General features: G+C 41.2%; 1 protein-coding gene across 1 annotated transcript in view; it reads left to right on the top strand.

Moving 5' to 3' along the window:
• The first annotated feature begins 3,150 nt into the window (after nt 1-3,150).
• ASTN1 (astrotactin 1) overlaps nt 3,151-15,122 on the top strand; it is a 347,419-nt gene continuing 335,447 nt past the window's right edge. The window contains exon 1 of the mRNA XM_061160781.1: nt 3,151-3,433. Coding sequence (XP_061016764.1) covers nt 3,151-3,433 — 283 coding nt within the window. The remainder of the gene's footprint in view (nt 3,434-15,122) is intronic.

The following is a 15,122-nucleotide window of genomic DNA, read 5'->3' as shown; positions in this document are numbered from 1 at the left end:
AGTTCTTGTGAACTTCAACTTCTCCCCATCTCTAGGTGTTTACTTCCCTAAGAAAAGGCCACGTGACAGTGTATGTATATTTACAGGAATCCAGTGCCCTGGCAATATACTATCTCTTTTTATTTGCATAGTCCTCTTGCTCGACCCTTGCACAAATTCCAAGTCTTTCCAACTCAATTTGTTGCTGTTCAGTCACTCAGCCGTGTCCTACTTTTTGTGACCCCATGGACTGCAGCACGCCAGGCTTCCCTGCCCTTCCCTATGTCCTGGAGCTTGCTCTAATTCATATCCACTGAGTCGGTAATGCTATCTAACCATCTCATCCTCTGTTGTCCTCTTCTAAATGGACATTTAATCCATGTACCCTTTTTCTTGTGACTGTGAATGAGAAAGTATGTAAAAATGTAATCATGTAAAAACTATAGATAGGCAAAGTAAAGTCAATATTGACTTATCAGAAAATCAAATGGTTCACTTGGATTTTCTAAAATGACTCAATACACTTAAGAAAATGAGGAAGAAAGATTTCAAAACAATAATAGATTATATGCTACTCAAAAGCAAGAAGAGTATTTTTCCTAGAATCTGCCTGTGCTTAGTCTAATGCATAGCATATGGTAGGTATGCAAATGTTTACTGAATGAATTACTGGGAGCCATTAAAGTCCAAAAAGTATCCATGGGTGTACCTAGATGTCCCATAACTGTGGAGTGGAAAGAGCCCTAGGCAAAATCTTATTTGTGGTCTTCACTCCCCCACTCCTTCTTGGCAGATTGATCTTGAGTAAATTGCTTCACTGGGGCTTCCCCCGTGGCTCAGCGGTGAAGAGTCAGCTAGCAATGCAGGAAGATCCCCTGGAGGGGGGCATGGCAACCCACTCCAGTATTCTTGCCTGGAGAATCTCATGGACAGAGGAGCCTGGTGGGCTGCCATCCATGGGGTTGCACAGAGTTGGACATGACTGAAGCGACTTAGCATGCATGCATGTATTGGAGAAGGAAATGGCAACCCACTCCAGGATTCTTGCCTGGAGAATCCCAGGGACAGAGGAGCCTGGTGGGGTCTATGGGGTCAATTGAGTTGAATACGACTGAAGCGACTTAGCAGTAGCAGCAGCAGAAGCGACTGACCACATGCAAGCATGCAAACCGCTTCACTATTTCACTGTCCTCAACTTCCTTATCTGTCAAATGAGAAACTGGTTTAATAGATGATCTGGTAGTTTCATGGTATTTCTCACATTCTAAGACCAAGTGTATTTTCTTGTTAACACTCTAATTTTTCAATGGGAAACCTTGAGTAACAAAGTTAATACTGGTTTTTATGCTAGAGAGAGTAGGCAAAAGAGACACCATTGGGTCTTTATCTCAGTATCTCCTATGAAGATGAGTTTTAAAAAGTCATTAGCTGATAAATGCTTTTTGCAGTAATTTGCAACGCTACATGGTAATAGTTCTCAGATATGTTAAAAAAAAAAAAAAACCAAACTGTTATAAAGTCTTTATCTCTTTTCTTATAAGCAAGATTTTCACTCCTTAAATGTGACCTTAAATATATGACTCATTTTCTTTATTCCCATTCATCAACTAGAGTAACCTTGTCAAACATATGGCAAAAGCTTTTTTGTTGTTGTTGTTTCTGTTAAAGGACATACATTCACAGATGCCAATAAATTGACACTAGGTAGAATGAGAAATTGTTCTAAAGTGGAAATCCTCTTTGAAAATGGTGGTGCATTAAATTACCAGAGATTAGAAATTATTTATAACATAGTCTTACAGCACCTAGTATTAAGTCAGCACTGAATAAATGTTTAAGAGCAAACTTTTTTTTTAAATTGAAGTATAGTTCATTTACAATGCTGTGTTAGTTTCAACAAACTTCTAAAATGAGTTAAAGGTTATCCTGTAAGAGAAAGTTCAGTTAATCATCAGATACTGGCACATACAAAAATCACTTTTCTACCAGTTTATTGCATACTATCATCATTTTGTTGAGGCTTAAGGCGTTACTGTCCAGCACTAATGGAAACAAAACTTTCAAGGGTTTTTGTTGTTAGTGGTGTTTTCATTATCTACCCTGTTCTACTCTTGACTGGGCTGGGTTTGACCTGGCCCATGCCCAAGGAGATTTTTTTATTCCTTTTACAGTTGTTAAGGATGTCTAGAAACTTTGTTTTTCTCACATTTTCTTCCAGCTCTGTTCTGTGTACTGGATTCTCTATAACTAAAGGCTCAACAATTCTTTGAGCTAGCTCTACGTTTTCTATCAATTATAGCCAGCTCCAAATGATCTTTATATTGCTTACCATAGATAAAGATTGGTAACAGAAATGAAACGGAAAAGGGAGAGAGAAATTGAAAATAAAAGTTCTAATTCCCTGCTTAACTGTATGCAATACACTGACCTTGTTATTTGTCATATATATGTACATACAAAATATTCCCTCTACATATTTCTGCACCGTTAGTGCTGAGTAATAACACACACGTGCATTTATTCCAACACACGCTTATCCAATATAAAAATCCAATTTTAGTGGGTAAAAAAAGACAAGAATGGAACCACCTATATCTACAAAACAACTGGGGGAGTATTTGCATCTAGAGACCCCCATCACTTGCTCTGAGGAAGCACATTTTAAGGGGTGTGTGCGCGCGCCCTTCCCAAGCCATCAGGAAGATAATGCGGGAGGGAAGATTTTGCATTGGAAAAACGGTTGGGGGGAAAAAAAAAAAAATGCTGTGCAGGTAGTTAATAGCCAAGAGCGTGCTCCTGCTGGGGGGATGCAAAGGAGAAAGGCGGCAGCACCGGCTGCCCGCTGGGGGCTGACCTGATTCCCCAGAATCTTCAGCTCCCTTCCTCTTTCCTCCGACGTCCTTCCTTCTCCTTTCTTCTCTCCCCACTTCCCCCCCACCTCCCCTCTTGCCTTCCCCAGATAAGCAGCTCCGGGAAACAAAGGGCGCGCGGGCTCTCCTTAGCCCTGCACCAGGCCAGCGGCTTCTCGGTCCGGGGGACCCGGGCTTTCCCGGCTCCGCATCCCCTCCCCAACCTCCCCCGCCTCCCGCGCTCGCTCGCTCGCTCGCTCCCTCCCCGCTCGCTGCCTCCCCCACCTTCGCAGCGCTGGGAGGAAGGCGGCCGGGGCTCAAGATGGCTTTAGCCGGGCTCTGCGCCCTGCTCGCCTGCTGCTGGGGGCCGGCGGCGGTGCTGGCCACGGCCGCCGGCGACGTGGATCCTTCCAAGGAGTTGGAGTGCAAGCTCAAGAGCATCACGGTGTCGGCGCTGCCCTTCCTGCGCGAGAACGACCTGAACATCATGCACAGCCCCTCGGCCTCCGAACCCAAGCTCCTCTTCTCCGTACGCAACGACTTCCCGGGAGAAATGGTCGTGGTGGACGACCTGGAGAACACCGAGCTGCCCTACTTCGTGCTGGGTGAGTCCCGGGGGAGATCGAGGCGGCCCGAGGCGCTGGCCCGGCGCCCCCAGCCCCCCCACTCCGGCCCGCTCTCCACACCCACTGGCCGACTACCTCCCCTCCCCCACCCTACCTCCCTGGATCCGCCCCGTACCCAGACCATCATCCACGCCGACCTGCGGGCGGGCGCTTCAGTGCACCTGACTTCTCCCCCGAATCCGACCCGGATGCTGGGCCTCCCACCTCCCCTTGCGCTGCCTTGCCCCCCAAGGAACAGGTTGCCGGAGTCCCTCTGAAACCGTCCCCGGCTTTCATTCATAAGCACACGCACCGGAGCACTTCTTGGCTGCTCCCAGCTCAACTCCCAGAAGCCTTTTTCCTGCTCCCAGGCCACAAGCTCAGTTCTTGGCTTCAAGCCCCCTGGACCCTCCACCCCCACCCCGGCCCCAATCATCTTCTGGGGACAGTTAAAAATAGGCACCCAGTGCTCACCTAGCCAGGCCTCTGCAGGGCAGATGGGTTGATTCTCCGGAATTCTCTCAGTGAGAGCTCTTTATCTGTCACTAGGCTGCTGACCCTGGGTTCCATCCCTGGGTTGGGAAGATCCCCTGGAGGAGGACATGGCAACCCACTCCAGTACTCTTGCCTGGAGAATCCCATGGACCGAGGAGCCTGGCGGGCTACAGTCCATGGGGTCGCAAAGAGTCAGACAGGACTGAGCACATACAGGCAGCTGACACTCTCTGGCCTTCCTTCAGAACACAAGTTTCTTACACCCCTGGTGTCCAATCTGTCCTACCTCCATGCTTTCGTGTAACAGACACCTCCAAATCTCCAACTCCTTGAATAAAGAAATCATCCAGACTGTGGTCTGTTAACATTGGCATCTTTGTTCTCAAGCTCCATTAGAGAGATAGACACAGGCATTCCTGCACAAAGAATGGCTTCCCCGGTCAAGAAGCCCTCCTTCCTTTGTTTGTTTACATCTCTCCCTTGGTATCCTATTTTAATTTTCTTAGGCCACAAAACTCCTTCAGATAGTAGAACTTCTACATTACCTCTAGTCCACTCCTCTATTTTCACTACTGAGCTGCAAAGATTCTGTAGTCCTGCATCTGCAGCTTGCAGAGTACCACAGGTGCATGTGACTTTGTTATCCAAAATTTCCTTCACTTCTCCCTGCGCAGATCCACCTCACCCTGCTGTGCAGGCCAGCCACACCATCCATTTCTTTAGTGCTGCTATAAACCACCATTCTTATTTTGCCAAGGAGAGAATTAATAGACAGCCACCAATAAATTTCTAGATCCAAGGGAAAGGAGTGAAACTGTCCAGGAAGCTGTCCCATCCATTTGACTGCCCTACCAACTAAAGTTCACTTTGTAGGGACATGGCTTCCTGATGGCTGTATGTAGGTTAGAACCACAAATGGAATGGTATTTCACATCCCTTTCATGCTCTTTCCTTATGAGACATGAAACATTAAGAAGTGGATGAGTAAACCCCCACTCTCCAGTCTCTATGGAAAAACAATTTCAAAAGCTGCCTGGTCCTTTGAAAAGTTGGTTTATAGTTCCCGGAGTACAGCTCGGTAGACCTCATTAAACCCAACCTATACTCTTGATGGTGTTTATTTTTGCATTAGAAATGTACAAATAACAATAAAAACTGGGGGCTGGCTGGGAATGCTGACATTGTAGATACGCTGTTCATTAAAATGTACAATTGCTGGGTTCTTTGGTGGATGTAAATTGTGTGTTGGAAGTCATGCTGATGTGCAAGTACACAATCTGTTCATCCAGTGTAAGAACGGGTGTAGGGAATTATGTTTCTAAAGAGCCTATTTTGGGGCTCTACATGCAGTGTTCACTGTGCATGAGAAGGGACATGTGTGGTACATGAAAAAGGAAGATTGGATGAGCAGGTATTCGACATTCCACTTCCTTTTTTGCAGAATCGCAAAGGCAGGGCCTGAAGCCATGATGTGCCTGCTTGGATCCAATGTGCACAGCCAAAGCCAACATGTTAAAGAATGGGTTTTCTGCACCTCTGTGCAAAGCTGCCCACTGCAGCATCCTGCTGGAGTTGCTATGGTAACCTCCTGCAACTTGGCATTGACACATAGAAGCAGACACACACTCTCATTTCAGGGGCAGATGCATTTGCTAAATGCATTGATTGTCCTCTGCCCTCCCAGTCACTGGGGGTATGTTCAGAGCCAGAGGTATGCTGGTATCTCCCCTTTTGGCTCTGAATTCCCAGGGGAAGTAGGAGTGAATCTCAGCTGGGGCAGTGGGCCAAAGCAGGGGACAAAAGGAGAGGAGTCCAAGTTCATGGAAGTCAAGCGTGGTTGCTTTTGAACTTCATTTTTGTAGTCCTGGATCCTGTCACTCATGGTCAATAGTAAGGTCTGTAGTGACCTTGATTTACAGAGTTTTCCCTACTCCTGTCTCTAGAACCTGGTTTGCTTAATCCATCCCCTAGAAGAATTTGAATCAGTCAGTTCTGGGAATTTACTGAGCATTTACTTGCTAAGTACTCTTAGGTGCTGTTAGGATATAGAAGTTAAAAAAAATAAAAATAAAAGGTTCCTGCCCTGAGAGTTGAGAGTAATAACACCTGATTATGTGGTTCTTAAAGGTTCTTCAAGGCTGTAGGAATTCTGAGGAAGAAGACACTTGCATGGCAAGAGTAGACTCCATGGAAGTTATGGGCTTGACTAGGGGCCTTCTGTCTCCAGGATCAAGTCCTATCACTTCATTGAGGCATCAAGGGTCTTCGACCATAGCCTTCTCCAGCCTCTTATCTCGGCAAGCCTGCTCTGGCTCTCAGGACTCTACACATGCTCTCCCCTCTCCTCCACTTGGCAGACTTCTTCCTTCTATGCTCTGCTCACATGTCACCTTTCTATGACGCCTTCCCTACCCCCACCAAAGTAGTTTGGGTTCATTCATCCCTCTTCTGTACTCTTTGCATGGATTAAAAAAAAGCACATGCACGCACACACACACACACACACACACACAAACACACAAATGAACAAAATTAAAGATAGGTTAAATTTGGTTTGGCCTAGAAATGGTGAAGCCATTTGAGGTCATGGAAAGGATAAGCCAGGGATGGTGGTAGGAATGAGTGTGGGACTAGCATGCATATGGCATAGTATGGAGATTAGCCTGGTGGTCTGAGAGTACAGACGACTGTTTCTGACTCTGAGAGTGGGATGTGGCCTGTGGCTTAAAAGCCAGGCAGGGGAGGGTTGACTTGATGTAGGAAGCAGTGATGCCTGACTTGGAGAAGCTGTCTCAGCCATCAAAACTGTTGTCAATTTTGCTTGCAGGATAACTCTGAGGGACAGTGAAGGGGGTGGCATTATCTCCTGTTCTCTGAATTTGCAAATAGGATCTGCAAATTCTGGTGAAAGGGCCATATGTAACTTTCAGATGTGTTTTGTTTGACTACACATAGTTTTGAATTTGAATGTTCTTAGTCAAGCCACGCCAGCTCTAGATTGCCATACTTCCTAGGGATATTGGTTGTAATATGGCCGCACCTCTTTTTTATGGCACCTATCCAGCACCTCTTAGGTCATCTAAACCCCTGTTTTCAGAAGTGTTGTAAACTTTCTATAATATGCAAAATAACTGCAATTCCTAATTCAAGATATATAGATACAGAAGTCTTATTATCCTCTCAGGAGACTATAAAATTTTGCTGAACTAGCCAATTAAAATTTCATATCTTAACTAAAATCTTGCATCCCATCTTTCAAAACAGTAGACTTTCCAGCTTTGGAGGCATATCTGATTTTGAGACAACTGGTTAACCTGAAGTATGGCTTCTGTGCTGAAGTGTGGTTTTCTGTGATGTGTACAGAACACATTTATCAGTCTCATTACTATTTGAAAGGGATGCTCCTCTGTTTCAGACCCAGCTATTGACTGTGTGTAAAACTTAAAGAAAGCTGTTTCTCTTGTGCCTGGGAGTTTCGCTTTAACTGTCATGGCTTTTGATTGAAGAATGTATGCCTGAAGATAAGTCAATCAGCCTGCAGAGATGTAGTGAGTTCCTGCATGCAAGGTGTCTGGAGCAGGCCAGTATGGTGGTTAAAAGAACAGGCTTTGAAGACAGATCTGGTGTCAACTCGGGCGGACTTTCTGCTTCTTCCATAGTGGAGAAAAAGGAAAGGATGGAGAGGTTAAGTAACTTACTCAGGGTCACATAGCTAATAACTGATGGATCTGTAACTCGAACTCAGGTCAATATGCATTTAAGTCTTTCTCATAGTTACTATTTCATATGTCTTAAAAGTTTTAAAAATCTATTCTTTTTCATGGTTGAATAAAAGGAGCCCTGGCAATGGATAGAGTAGGAAAATATATTCAGTTTGTATAACGGAGTCCTTTGTGGCTTCTATGTAAATACCTTTTGAATATCCTTGTCCATTGAGTGATTTCTCATATAAGCCTTAATGCTGAAGAGGGTGAACTTCATCAAGAAGTGTTTATCTAAGTAGGTCTACTTACCTAAGCAGAATTGGGGAATTCTTGCTTCATTCATAGTTTCCAGGTCTGAGTAGTCATGTTGTACGGCATGTGATGGCATCCACAGTCATGATGAACACGGTAGGGTAGGTAGGGATTAAGAGAACATGTTCTGTGCTCTTCTGAGAAAGGCCCCACAGAAATATAAACTGGGAAGCTCAGAGAGCAGGTTCCACTGTGAAATGGAGCCATCCAGAAGGCACTGTGCTTTCGGCTTCTTGACCAAGGCCATTGAAGTTTGTAGCGGGTGATCTTGTGCATAGAATTCACGTCAGAGCTCAGTGATGCTGCCTGAATAGCAGTTACTAAGCTTTTTGATTGACTTCAAATATAACGTCAGACATAGTTTTCTACTTACCTTTGAGCTTTGCCTAATAGGAAGTATCCCACTATTTTTTCACACATCCGTCCATCTTCACACTCAAGAAGAAACTTAGAAATTTGTTCCTTTTCCTTCTTTTTGGTCTCTGCTACAGAGAGCTGCCTAGGTAAACAGCAAACACATTCATATAGAGTGGCAGCCCCATCTAAAACAGGGTGACTGGTAGCCATCCTAAGGTAGGGAATTCAGCACTCATTTAACTCATGCTAGCAGAATGCACTAATTTATCGTATTGAGAGGGTTACTATTTACTGTTTCTCTATAGAACTGTTTTACATCAAAGGAATTTTGAATGCAAGAGTGATGAATTTTACAATGCTTCAAATGCTCTTCTAGATATACTGAGCTGGTCTGAATTCAAGTTTTTGAAAGAAAAGTAAAATACAAGCTTAATTTCTTTATATATCTTTGAAGGCAAGATTGAGGTCTTGTTTTACAGAATATATATATATATATGTATATATATATGTATTTATATACATATATTTTATACTTTCTTTTTAAGGGATGTAATCAAAACCTAAAGTTTAGTAGTTTCTCAGATTAAGGCCAGTTTATAAGAACAGAACTTGGCACCTTTTCAGCAGGAATATGCCAAGTCTTTATTTCTTCACTTTTATACCAAGTTCAAATACATGTACACAGATAGCAGAAAAAGCTCTATATTGAGCAAGTTAATCTCCAAGGACAAGTTAAAGCCTATGGTAAATTTTAATATACCAAAACTTTCCATCTATCATTACTGTCACTATAAATATTATAAATATAGTTAATATTTTTTAAATCATATACACTTTAAAGACTGAGAGAAAAAAACAAAGTGCCTCTGTTGATCTCCAAGTTTCCAAGGAACAAAATTTGGAAAAATTAAATTGTTCCTGATGGCAGTCTGAATTGACATGATGACTTTTGTGAAACAATTTGGTATATATTACATAGTAAAGTTAAAAATGTACATGCTTCATGACTCAGCAATTCCACTTCTAAGTTTTTATTACACAGGGCTTCTTACATGTATATACAGGAACATTTGTGGTGACATTGTTGGTAGTAGCAAAACCTGGAAGGAACCCAACATCTGTTAATAGAAGCTAGAAGTATACAAAGCGTATAATCACTCAACAGTGTATTATCTAGCCACATTTACCAATAATGAGTTGCAGCTACGTATACCAACATGGGGAAACCTCACAAATATATCATTAAGTGAAAATAGCAATTAGCTTAAAAATACAAATGGTACAATTTCATTTGTATAAAATTCAAAATAACAACATTTTTAAGGATACATACACATGTACAATTTGCATGAAAAGCAAGGTGTCAGAAAAACACAAAGGATGGGTGTTACTTCTGGTGAAAAGGTAGATGACATGAAGGAAGAAGGAAAGAAAAGGGGTTCAAACATTCTGGCAGTTCTTTTGTGATTAATTTTTATTGGAATATTGTTTATTTACAATGTTGTGTTACTTTCAATTGTGCAGCAAAGTGAGTCAGGTATACATATACCTATATCCACTCGTTTTGTATTCTGTGCCCCTATAGGTCATTACAGAGTACTGAATAGAGTTGCCTGTGCCATACAGTAGGTTCTTATTAGTTCTCTCTTTTACATCTCGTCGTGTGTACATGTCAGTCCCAGTCTCCCAGTTTATCCCTCCCCATCCTTTCGCCCTTGGTAACCACAAGTTTGTTGTCTTCATCTGTGACTCAATTTCTATAATTCCTATTTTGTAAATAGGTTCATTTGTACCAGGTTTTAGAGTACACATATAAGCAATATCATATATTTGTCTTTCTCTGACTCACTTCACTCAGCATGACAGTCTCTACGTCCATCACGTCGCTCTGCAAGTGGCATTCTTTCTTTCTTTTTAGTGGCTGGGTGATATTCCAGTGTGTGTGTACCACACTATCTTTATCCATTCCTCTGTCAATGGACATTTAGGTTCTTCCATGTCATGGCTATTGTAAATAGTGCTACAGTGAATACTGGGGTGCATGTATCCTTTCAAAATAAGGTTTTCTCCAATATATGGCAGTTCTCAATTTTTGTTTTTTATTTTTTCCTTTTTGAAAGAAGTAAACAATTTTTATAGCAGTTTTAGATTTAAAGAAAAATTATAAAGACCATGCAGAGGTCCCATATAGCCTGCACCCAGCTCCTCCTGTTATTAACATCTTTATTAGTATGATACATTTATTGCAATTAAAGAACCAATACTGACATGTCACTATTAACTGAAGTCTATACTTTATTCAGATTTCCTTAATTTTTAACCTAGTTTTTATATTTAAAAACTAAGTTTCCTTAGTTTTTATCTTCTTTCTTCCCCAAGATCCTACCTGAATCTTACATTGAATCATCACATCTCCTTAGGCACCTTTGTACTATGAGAGTTTCTCAGACTTCTTTTTGATGATTTTGGCAGTTTTGAGGAGTATTCCTCAGGTATTTTGTAGAATGTCCCTCAATTTGTTTGGATTGTCTAATGTTTGGATCTGTCTAATGTTTTCTCATGCTTTGAGTTTGGGGGAGGAAGCTGTAAAGTGTCATTTTCATTACATCATGTCAAGGGTGCATTATGACCTGTTGACCTCAATCACCTGGCTGAATTGGTCAGTTTTCTCCACTGAGAAGTTACTTTTCTTTCCCGTTTCCATGTTGTTCTCTTTGAAGGGAGTTCATTACACATAGCCCATACAAAGAGAATGGGGAAGTTATGGGTCTACCTTTTTGAAGGCCAAGAATCTATATAAGTTATTTTGAATTGTTCTAGGGGAGAATTTTCCCTTATGTCTCATTAATGTATTGATTTAATCATTTATTTATATCATATGAACTCATGAATATTTATTTTATACTTTGGATTATAACCCAATACTATTTTATTGATTTTATTGCTCAAATTATTTGAGCTTTAGCTAATGTGAGCTCTTTCAGTTGCCTTCTGTGTTCCTTTGACATAACCCCATTAATACATATAGATTTTTGTTGTTTTTGATTTTTAAGCACTTTGCTATTTCTGTCACTGCAAGCTGCTCCAAGCTCATCTTGTATACTGCTTCCCCATCCCACCACTGTCCATTCCTAGAATCAGCTATTTCTCCAATGAGCCCCAAGTTTGTTCACTGGAGACCTAGGGACTAGGTATACTGATTTATACTGAGTGTTAGTTGCTTCTAGGCCCTCTCAGTTAACAGAATGAAGAAATATATGTGTTACTAAGTCATAGGGATTCCCTGGGGGTTCAGACACTAAAGAATCCCCTGGCAATACAGGAGACCTAGGTTTAATCCCTGGGTCAGGAAGATCCCCTGGAGAAGGGAGTGGCTACCCACTCCACTTATTCTTGCCTGGAGAATTCTATGGACAAAGGAGCCTGACTGGCTGCAGTCCATGGGGTTGCAAAGAGTCAGACATGACTGAGCGACTTAACACTTCCACTTTTCTTTCACTTTACTAAGTCATATGTATACACATACCTATAAATATTTCCATATGTAGCCATCTGTATGTATATTAAACATAACTTCATACTGATGTCTCCAGCTATAATCCGTTATCTCATTATCTAATAACATCTAATATGTGTATCTAATCTGTGGATCATTCTAGCCCCCTTCCCTTGTTTATTCTACACCAACAGTGAGAAAACCTGGTTCCCACTGTCTTCCATCCATTTCTTTAATTGTTCTACTCCAGTATACGTGTACAGAAGTATCAGAATTTCACTTATATCCCCATGGGGAAAAACTTGACCAGCCAGAGTACAGCTCCCGTGTATAGTTCCTCTAGTCTTACAGATCCTACTCATTTCTTTGGTCACTTAGTTACTTAGATCAACACCTTTACCCTCCCCTACTCCTGCAGGGAAGTTGTTTCATTTATTTATGAAAGGGTTCATATTTTGCCACATTCTGCATTCCATTCTGGGATCACCCCACCTCCTAAATGATTTCTCTTATTTAATTTGTACACAAATCTCTCTTAATTTGTTCTTTTCTCTTAATTTGTAATTTCTTTTCTCTGAACTTTTACACAAAGTTCTATGGGGCTTTAACAAATATACAGTGTCATACATCCACAATTATATTATCATACAAAATAGTTTTATTGCCCCACGAAATCCTTCACCTTTCACATATTCAGCCCTTTCTTCATTACCCCCACCCTCTGGCAAGCACTGATCTTTTAGTCTCACTTTGTTTTGCCTCTTCTAGAATGTCTTATAATTGAAATTACACAGTATGTGGCCTTTTCAGACTTGCTCCTTTTACTTAGCAATATGCATTTAAGATTCATTCATATATATATTTTTATGGCGTGTTAGTTCATTTGTTTTAGTGCTGAATAATATTACATTGTGTGGACGTGCCACTGTTTGTTTATCTGGTCACCTAGTGAAAGGCATTTTGGTTGCTTCCAGTTTTTAACAATTAAGAATAATACTGCTGTAAATATTAGCAGGTGGTTTTCTTGAATGTTGCCGAATTTTTTTATTTGTTTTGCTTTTGTAACCTCAATGGAGAGGTTTGAGCTGATTGTACTCCCTAATCCAAAATACATTTTATTGTAGATCTGTGAAAGCCCTCCTCCTACTGTGGCTCACTTGTATTTTTGGCTGTCTTTATCCCTGGCAGGCTCCAGTCCATAGGGTCACAAAGAGTGGGACACGACTGAGCACACACACACAACAGATCCCTACCTCCAATTTACAGCTACTCTTTCTCACAGGCCAACATTCTAATATTTTTAATGTGTATCTTTTCTTAAATTTGTTCTTGTGAAATGTGAATAGTTTTTGTGTGGTCGTGTATTTTTAATTTAACTAAATGGTGACGTGATAGAATGACATTCTGATTCTTTCTCTTTTCAGTCAACACTATATTTTAAGATCTACTCACGTTACTATGTGTGAACACAGCCCAACACTACTCTGTAATTGAATTTCTGCAATAATGATAATGTTCTATACCTGCCTTATTCAATACAGTAGTCTGCAGCCTATGTGTGGCTTTTTAGCATTTGAAATTTAGCTAGTGCTGCTAAGGAACCAATTTTTTCTCAAAAAATTAAGTAATTAATGTTTAAATAACCTTATGTTAGGCTAGTGACCATCATATTGAAAGTGCATATATAGAACATTTCCATCATTGCAGAAGGGCTAATTGGACAGCATAGGTCTCGCAATCCATGGTGGCCATCCACCAGATTTTACCAGTCCATTCAATAATGTATGTCGACTGCCTCCAGTGTCTCATCACTATAAATAATGCTGCAGTAGCCATGTTTATGCACATTTCCTTCGGAGATCATTGTGAAAATTTCTCTGGGATATACAGCAGGGGTAGCATTGCTGGCTCGTGAAGATAATGTACACTTAATTTGACTAAGTACTGTCAGATTGTGCTCAGAATGGCTGTCCCGCTGTATATTCTCATCAGTAGTATGTGAGAGTTCCTACATCCCCATTCTTCTGCCAACACTTGGCATTGTCCAGTGTTCCAATTTTTGTCAATCTACTAAGTATAAAGTGATATGTCATTGTTATTTCACCTTGCATTTTTAGCAGCACTTTAAAATCCTAAGGCACTGATCTCTTTGATTATAATATGGATTACAGAGAAATTGTTTTCTCAAGTGGATGTATGTATGTCTTCTGCTATCACCTATGTTTTTGTTTAGTTGGTTGGTTTTCCAGAAGCTTTTGAATTTTATGTAATTTAATGATTATTTATTTTTGGCTTCTACCCCTTAAGTCTTAGGGGAAGTTTATCAAGTGGGCAAAGTACTGGAGTTTCAGCTTCAGCTTCAGTCCTTCCAATGAGTATTCAAGGTTGATTTTATTTAGGATTGACTGGTTTGATCTCCTTGGTGTCCAAGGGACTCTCAAGTCTTCTCCAGCACCACAGTTCGAAAGCATCAATTTTTTTTTTCCATTTATTTTTATTAGTTGGAGGCTAATTACTTTACAATATTGTAGTGGTTTTTGCCATACATTGACATGAATCAGCCATGGATTTACATGTATTCCCCATCCCGATCCCCCCTCCCACCTTCCTCCCCACCCCATTCCTTTGGGTCTTCCCAGTGCACCAGCCCCGAGCACTTGTCTCATGCATCCAACCTGGGCTGGTGATCTGTTTCACCCTTGATAATATACATGTTTTGACACTGTTCTCTCGAAACATCACACCCTCGCCTTCTCCCACAGAGTCCAAAAGTCTGTTCTGTACATCTGTGTCTCTTTCTGTTTTGCATATAGTGTTATTACCATCTTTCTAAATTCCATATATATGGGTTAGTATACTGTATTGGTGTTTTTCTTTCTGGCTTACTTCACTCTGTATAATGGGCTCCAGTTTCATCCATCTCATTAGAACTGATTCAAATGAATTCTTTTTAATGGCTGGGTAATAGTCCATGGTGTATATGTACCACAGCTTCCTTATCCATTCATCTGCTGATGGACATCTAGGTTGCTTCCATGTCCTGGCTATTATAAACAGTGCTGCGATGAACATTGGGGTGCACGTGTCTCTGAAAGCATCAATGTTTTGGTGCTCTGCCTTTTTACGGTCGAACTCTCAAGCTGTACATGACTACTGGAAAGTCCATAGCTTTGAATATTTATATATGTGTGTGTGTGTGATGTTTGTATATATGAAAGCTACTAATGTTTGTGTTAATTTTCAACCCCCATTACATGACTAAATCCCTAACCATAGTAGTGTTTCAGTTGCTTCTTCTGAATATTTTAGCTTCATAGATGTCTGA

This window comes from Dama dama, chromosome 14, assembly GCF_033118175.1.
Source record: "Dama dama isolate Ldn47 chromosome 14, ASM3311817v1, whole genome shotgun sequence".
Taxonomy (NCBI): domain Eukaryota; kingdom Metazoa; phylum Chordata; class Mammalia; order Artiodactyla; family Cervidae; genus Dama; species Dama dama.
Note: the sequence above shows the minus strand (reverse complement) of the source record. Positions and strands in the feature narration are given on the sequence as shown.